The following is a 7,904-nucleotide window of genomic DNA, read 5'->3' on the forward strand; positions in this document are numbered from 1 at the left end:
CAAAAACGCTGGTGGCTCAGGTGGTTGGCGCACTGGGCTCCTAACACTGAGGTCGCCAGTTTGATTCCCACCTGGGCCAGTGAGCTGCGCCCTCTACAGCTAAGATTGTGAACAACAGCTCTCCCAGGAGCTGGGCTGCCATGAGCAGCCAGAGGTCTGCGTGGGCTGCCGTGGGCTGCCGCAGGCTACTGTATGCCACCATGAGCAGCCGGTGGCCAGTGCGAGCGGCCGACCGACGACTGGCGACTGACAGCCTCAGCCAGGGGAGCGCAAGGCTCATCACACCAGCATGGGCCAGGGAGCTGTGTCCTACAAAACTAGACTGAGAAACAACGGCTTGAACTGGAGTGGGCGGGTAAGAGTGGGAGGGGGAGGCGGAAGAAAGGGGGGGAAGAAAGTACAGAAACGACCAGCAGGATAATTTCTGCTGGGCTCTGCTGGTCAACAGGCTCCAGAGCTGAAGCCACAAGCTGCAAACAACTGTCGGAGGGGGGAGCGCTGGTGGGAAGTGAGGCAGCAAATGGGGTCAGACGTCCCAGAGGCAGCCCAGCCCCTCCCCACCCAAGCTCCAGGAATTAGGGCACTTTCTTCGCTGCTCCGGCCCCAACGTCACACAATTTGTAGTACGAGAGCTTTGTATCATAGCTTCACGTCCGTAAGAGAAAGTGTCCCCTTTTATTTTTAAAATTTTTAAAAAAAATAGATCCAAAATTGGTGTGTGTGTGTGTGTGTGTGTGTGTTTATGGCGACAGCCAAGACCGCCAATTGAATGGACTGTGGTGTCATATATTTTCTCACATACTGTGGCCTCTGAATGCAAGCCTACAACTTCATCTGGTGCTCAAAGGTAAAGAAATCCGATCCAATTTGTGAAGAGAAGGGAAACCTATATTTTGGGTGGTATCACTTAGGAACTGGGCTAAGCTGCCAGGAACACAGACGTGGACATGGTGGCACCAGTCGGTCCCGGCTGCCCTGTGGTGTTTGGTGGAAGGGCCTGGCATCCCTCCGTTCCTGCTCCTCCACCCTTAGCTCATGTTTCCATCGTACCTGACGTTTCCTCAGGGTTGTGAGGTGGCTGCTGGGCTTCGGCCACCACACCTGAGTTCCAGGCTGGAAGACACAGGACGAGGAGTGCCCCGTCTTTCATGAAAGCCCCCCAAACACTTTACAGAATTCTTATCAGAAATGTGTCCCAAGCTCGCCCCTATGTGTACAGAAAGGAAACATTAGTTGTATGTTGGGCACATTGTAACCCCGAACAAAACGGGGTCCTGCTGAGGCAGAGAAAAGAAGCACAGATGCTGGGGGACACTGGATTCTTGCTGGACTCACTGAGGGATGGTGTGCTGCGCTGGACACGAGGCCCCATCACACGCGCCCAGCTGCCTCCAGGGAGACCTGGCTCTGAGAAGACGTTTGGCAGGAAGTGGGCTGCAGGGATTTGACCAACAGGAAACAGGAGATGGGAGGGCACCAGAGCTAAATGTCACTCCCTGTCCCCACAAGGACTCGGCTGAGGGGCTTTTCCTCACAAGTCTTCAGACATCTTGCATGCCAAGGAAACAAAGCCACCAAGGGTCTCCCATACGGTTCCCCCCAGGGAGCGGGCGTTCAGCCTGGGTAGCTCTGTGCTCCCAGTGCCACCAGCAGCGTGGGGCTGTGCAGCTTGGGACGCTGATTATTTTTACTTGCACTGACAACCCACACTTAATGTGCCTTTATGATGGAAACGCCAGAAGGGAGGGGACAGTCGCCACTCAGCAGCGGCCCTTTCTTTGCCAGGTCACACCTGAGAGGAGGGGCCACTGCCCCACACCTGAGCGGATCCCCTTGTCCACAGGCTGCACATTGCCTTTATTGTCTGAAAAAAAATAGATGTGACAAAACCCACTTTCACTCACTCAGGAGAGTTTACTAATGCCAAGTGTGACGTTGCTGGTCCCAGAAAGAGCCTGGAGTGTGGCACGCACGAGCTCCCGTAACGTGCATGACGAGACCCACAGTGGATGTCCGTACAGTACTGCTGGCTCTTCAGGGCACAGATTCCTGCCCATATCACTAAAGGACAGAGCAGAAATCAGGAAATGCACAGGGAGACAGCACCTTATGCAGGAGCAGAAGGAGGTCGGCTCTCAGGACAGTTGTGTCTTATGAGCCCAGACGTCCCTCCTGCTGCACAGATGGAGCAGGACGCCAGTGGGCCCATCTGGACATGATTTGCCACAGTTTTGTCTGAGCACCTGCTGCGCCTGGGTGCCGATGACCCCAGAGCAAGGTACAGGCGCTCAACATCAGTGGGTCTTAACTGCTGGGGACCCCTTTATAATCAGAGACCCCTTTATAATCAGATGGACATCATGGGTTCCAGCACAAAATGTGTAGTGAGGGACCCACACGCATCTCACAGCAGATGTTCTCGCAGCTTCCCGTGCCCCTCATCTCCATCTACTTCTGTCCGGCTCCATCTGCCCCTATTGCTGTCTGTCCCCCATCTCTGTCTATCCCTCGTCTGTGTCTCCCTTTGTCTCCATCTGCCCCCTCCCAGCTGTCCTCCCTGCTCTCTGCCTGTTCTGAGCCCTTGGAGGCTGGGCTCTGGGGCTGCATCGTCCGACCTCTTCGCTCCTGGACTGCAGTGAGCTTCATCCCATGGGAGGCTCCCGAAGGAGCTTCATCCCATGGGAGGCTCCCGAAGGAGCTTCATCCCATGGGAGGCTCCCGAAGGAGCAGGGAGGTGGGAGAAGGGATGTTCCTGGGGAGGGTCCTCTCTTGGGCTTCCAGGCCGGGGGTGGCGGCAGCCTCACTGTCACCTGTTCCCGGGTGCTGCTTGGTCCTATGGGTCCCACCGCTCCACCAGCCTCTGCCCTCCACCAGGCACATCAGCACCTGTTTCCCTGGGTCCCTGACCCATCTGTGAGCCCCACTATGCCCTCAACATATGTCCCGTCTGACACATTGTCCACTCTTCCTGCTCCAGGAAACAGACACTGAGGCCAATCTCCAGATGGCAGATGGTGGCGTCTCCTGGAAGGGGACACCCACTGGGCTCTGGAGACACAGCCCCCTGTCCACTAGCTGCGTGACCTGCCGCCAGGGACTCACCAGCGGCAGGCACTGGGCGAGGATCCCGCTGCGGGGGATGCAACGCGGGGGGTTGACCTCGGTGAGCAGGATGCAGCATTTGGACCTGCACTCATTGTGGTCAGTGCACAAGGCCCCATTTGGCTGGAGGAACACAGAGGCCAGAAGTCACCCCAGATGCCTGGAAATCATGCACCCGAGCAGGCGACCCCCCACCTGTGCACCTGAGCAGGCAACCCCCCCACCTGTGCCACCTTGTAACCTGGCCCCAGGAGGCACCTTCCCGCCCTCACCTTGCGCCACTGCACGCACTGGTAGAAGATGGTTCTGGGCACACAGAAGCGGAGCGCCCTTTTGCTGTTGGTGGTGCAGCAGCTGCTCCGACACTCCCCGTGGTCCGAGCACGAGTGCCCGGTGGGCTGCAGGGTAAGGAGGTCTAGCTAGCCCTTTCTGCCTGCTGGCCCGCCTTCCCGGAGGCCCGTGGCCCACCCGCCCCAGGACGCACCTTTTGCCACGACAGGCAATGTAGGAAGAAGGTCTGGGCCGTGCAGAACTTCTGTGGGTTCAGGCTGTTGATGGCACAGCAGCCACTCTGGCACTCCAAGTGCTCTTTGCAGGGCTCGCCGATCCCCTGCAACGCCAGGGCCTGTGTCTCTGTTCCTGGGGCTGCTGCAGACCCTGCTTCCTGCAACGGGCACTCCCTGCCCTCTGCCTCCCGCGTCCTGCCCGTGCCCCACACCTTTCAAAAACAGCTCGCCTGAGGAGTTTTCTGGAACATTCACAGACCAAGGTGGGTGGAAGGCCAGGATGGCCTGTGGAAAGGGGGGGAGGGAGCTAACAGTTGTCTGCGTCTGTCCTGAGTGATGTGGACAGAGGGTAAACTGAGGCACAGAGGATGGAGGAAGCTAGGGAGTCGCCGAGCAGCAGGGCAGGCAAAGGGCTTCCTGGTGCTGTGCCACGTGCCTCACGTGCTCACGTGTCACAGAGATGGTCAGTAACAGGCCACAGAGCCAACACGGAGCTGCACCTGAGGGTCAAGCCAGGTCTGCCACCCGCCCACGGCTGCCACAGTGAGCGTGGCCTTTGACCTCGGTTCTCAAACTTCTTTTAAAAACTCACAACATTACTGGGGGCCCCAGAGAACCGCTGTGGGCGTGGGTTAGGTCTCCTGTGTCCAGTGCAGTGGACGCTAACACGGAGAGAAGTTTTACGTATTCATGTATTCATTTAAAAATAGTAAACCCACTCCATGCTAATATAAAAAAGATTGTTATGAAAAATTGGCGTAGCTTTCCAAAATAACAAAACAAACCGTGCTCAGCAGAGTGGCACCTGTGTTCCAAGCTGGCTTCTCATCGTGGCCTCGATTCTACCTGTTGAGCTGTCACACACACTGTGACCCCGGGGGGATGCCACCACACGCTCGTAGGAGGGTGAGCGGGCAGAACACCCCTTAGCGCCCTCAGATCATAACTGACCTGGGGACCCTCCAGACTGGCCTGGAGACTTGGGGTCAGAGCCACTGGGAGCTGCTGCCTGGACCCTGGAGGCTCTTGAAAGGGTTTTCAGACGGGAACCGTTTCGCTTTGCTTTTCTGTAGAGATCCTACTGCTCAGGAGCCCGGGTTTGCAGGTGAGAAATGGGGACAGAGGAGGGGCTAACTTCTAGGCTGGGCGCCCCAACAGCAGGAGGGAGCATGGGGCGCGTCCCTGGGTGTATGTGCGGATGAGGCGGGGCTGTCCTCACTGTCACCTTTATTCACGAGCTCACACCGCCTCCTGTCAGACCCTCGTGCATCTATGCGGCCTGATGGCCCCCTGCTTCCTCCAGGGAGATCCTTAGCTGGGCCCTACGCTGACATTACCATCCTGAGAGCCACTTCCATCCCAGGACGTGGGCCACTGAGACCCGTCGGCCCCCATGTCAACCGTCCTGGAGGCTCGAGTGCACCTTCTTTTCTAGGAGCCCAGAGGGGGCTGGACACAGAGGGCACCTGCAGGGACGGGTAGGCAGCCCCAGGGAGCCCCGCATGCAGGGGTGTGGGCGTGGAGCCTACCTTGTGGGACGATGGCATGTGTCTCTTCATCGCCAGGAACACAGGCAGCGCACACAGCAGCAGCAGATGTCTAGCGTGTGCCATCGGGCCAGCCTGTCGATGCCCAGATGGCCCTGGAACGTCCCCACGCTCAGGGCCACTCTGCCCCCCAACACACCTCACGTGAGACCCACTTCCTGTCCCCTCCTGCTCGCAATCTTTCTCTTGCAAAATGGATATTTTAAGATTTACAGACATTATTTTCTAGAGCCGTTTTAGGTTTACAGAACAATTGTGCAGAAAGTACAGTTCCCATATACCCCTTCCCCCTGCCTCAGTTTCCCGTTATTCATACCTTGCATTGGTGGAGTACGTTTGTTACAATTGAAACTACACTGACCATCACAATCACCCAGAGTCTGTAATGTCTGTTCAGTGGGTTTGGACAAATGTGTCATGACGCGTATGTCATTATGTGTCACACAGGGTCGTTCCTCTGCCCTAAACGCCCTCTGTGCTCCGCCTGTTCACCCCCCACCCCAATCCCTGATCTTGTCACTGCCCCCACAGTCCTGCCTTTCCCAGAATGCCACAGCGTTGGGATCACACAGTGTGCAGCCTTCTCCGACTGGCTCCTTTCACTCAGTCACATGCACCAAAGGTCTCTCCACGTCTCTTCCCCGAGAGCTCACTTCTTTTTAGCACTGAGTGGAAAATGGATTTTGAACAAGGTTTTCTCCCTGGACGGCCAAGCCCTTCAGTTTAAGTGTCTCTGTGGCTGGAGGGGCACTGCGTCCGTCTCCCCGGGTCCATCTGCTGGAGGCCCACCCAGACCCCGACCCCGACCCCGACCACGACGCCGTCCACACCCGGGGGCCCAGTCCGGCCGTGGCAGGGGTTGGGCTGGAAGCCTCCAGCACATGTGACGACTCCCTCTTCCAGACTCGACAGACTCCAGGAGTCTGGAGTTGCCCTCTGTCTGGGCCTGAACTACACATGGGCACTTGGCTGGCCGCCTGCTGTTCATAACTGGACATTTGGCCTCCAAATTAGTCCCCAGTTCTTTTATTTTTTTAATTGCAGTTATAGTCACGTAACATAAAATTTACCATTTGAAAGTGAAGAATTCAGTGGCATTTAGTACATTCTCAGTGTTGTGCAACCACCACCTCTGTCTCGTTCCAGAACAATCCATTACCCCACAGAACAACCAGGCCCACCAGCAGTCACTTCCAATCGGCCAGAACCCTGCAGGGAGCAGCGTGACACTGAGGCCCCAATCCTAACACGGCCTTCATAGCTCGGCAGGGCTGTGGGGGCGCCCATGGGGCCATGTCACGTCTTCCTGGCTGGGCTTCATGGGACAGCACGTTCGGGGGGTGTCCCCCACTGAACCATGAGCCTCATGCCCTTGTTTTCTGCTCTGCCCCTCAGGGTCCCCAGATGCTGACGTCCCTGTCACCTTCACTCCCTCCCTCACAGTGGTCTTTCCGGGCCCCCTTGGCAGTGCCCCCTTGGCGTCTGCCAGCTCCAGACCCTGCAATGTGACTTCAGACCAACACTGGGTCCCGTCCGGCCTCTGTGGCTGCAGGGCCTTGGGGACAGAAACATGGTTCCCCTTCCTGTGACCTGAGGGGTGGGCTCCCGTGGTCCCATCACTGTCCCCCTGAATCTGTGGTCTCCAGATGATTCTATGAAGCCACATTCAACTGTCCCCTTCATTCTTTACTAGGGTATTTGTGTTGCAAAGTACAGTGAATTCTGTTTTTCCCAGAATTCCCAGAGCACGAGCCCGGGAACCTGCTGGCCGAGTCTGCCCCCATCTCCAGCCTGTGGTCATCCATCTGTCTTCTTTGAGACAGGAATTCAGATACTGGAGCCTCCCAAGGAAGGGAGGGAGAGACACACGGTGACCTACTGCTGGGTGGAGCGGTGTGGCTGGGAGCACAGAGAGGGGCTGCCTGGGGGACGACGCCTGCCCCCCCAGACCCACACGGAGGGTTGGATTCTGAGTCCCAGGATGTGGCCAGAAGGCCCTGAGCCAGGTGGGGGAGGTGTCTGGGTGAGAAAACGCGGGAGGACTCAATGCACGTCACACAGGAGCAGCCTGGCCAGGATGACCAGGGCACTCACAGAATTTGTCAGCTGAGGTCCCTTTGTTCCCTCACAAATACCCAGAAATGACTCCCGTCACCGGGAAGGGCCTCCAGGAGCTCAGCAACATGAAACATCTCAGAAAGGCAAGAGTTTAGTGCCGTTTAGAGTTTCCTTATCAAAAATAGCAAGTCACGGGATGCACTGTCTCTCCAATTCTGGTTTTCCTGTAATTTTAGATTTAAATGGATCTACAATGAACCATAGCTTGAAAACATTGCTAGAGCATCTCATCCAAAAGGTTTGCTGATTGGTTTCTACAGAGATACATGGACGGAGCCTCGGTTCTATTTTAATTGGCTGTCCCCCAAAACTGGCAAAGACGTGGAGGAAAGGGAGCAGGGAAGCCCTGGACTCGGCAGAGACACTACCGGCCCTTGGTTAGGGTTCACCTTTAAAAATGCACCCCAACTCTGCTTCATCGCGAGCGTGATAATGATGCTTGAAAACTTGTCCCTCAATAAAAGCCTCACGAAGCTGGGTGCCCCTTTACCGTGGGCGCGGCTCAGCAGTCAGGGTTTGCGGTTTTCCCCACGACCAGCAAGTGCGAGTGAGGCCTCCCAGGGTGGCCAGCCCGATGGAGAAGGGAGGGACTGGCTGTGGTCCGTCCTTGAGGTCATGCTCCTTTCTGCGC

The 7,904-nt window shown here is 56.8% G+C and overlaps 1 protein-coding gene across 1 annotated transcript; it reads right to left on the reverse strand.

Moving 5' to 3' along the window:
• Positions 1-1,371: 1,371 nt before the first annotated feature.
• Positions 1,372-5,221, reverse strand: LRCOL1 (leucine rich colipase like 1). The gene is made up of 5 exons (XM_074321374.2): positions 5,075-5,221; positions 3,587-3,820; positions 3,375-3,500; positions 3,103-3,225; positions 1,372-1,434 (listed from the first exon to the last, which is right to left on the reverse strand). Exons 1-5 carry the CDS (start codon positions 5,219-5,221, stop codon positions 1,372-1,374), a joined length of 693 nt encoding a protein of 230 aa, XP_074177475.1.
• Between the last annotated feature and the right edge of the window lie 2,683 nt (positions 5,222-7,904).

This window comes from Rhinolophus sinicus, chromosome 9 (assembly GCF_057876585.1).
Source record: "Rhinolophus sinicus isolate RSI-liver-muscle chromosome 9, RSI-T2T, whole genome shotgun sequence".
Lineage (NCBI taxonomy): Eukaryota > Metazoa > Chordata > Mammalia > Chiroptera > Rhinolophidae > Rhinolophus > Rhinolophus sinicus.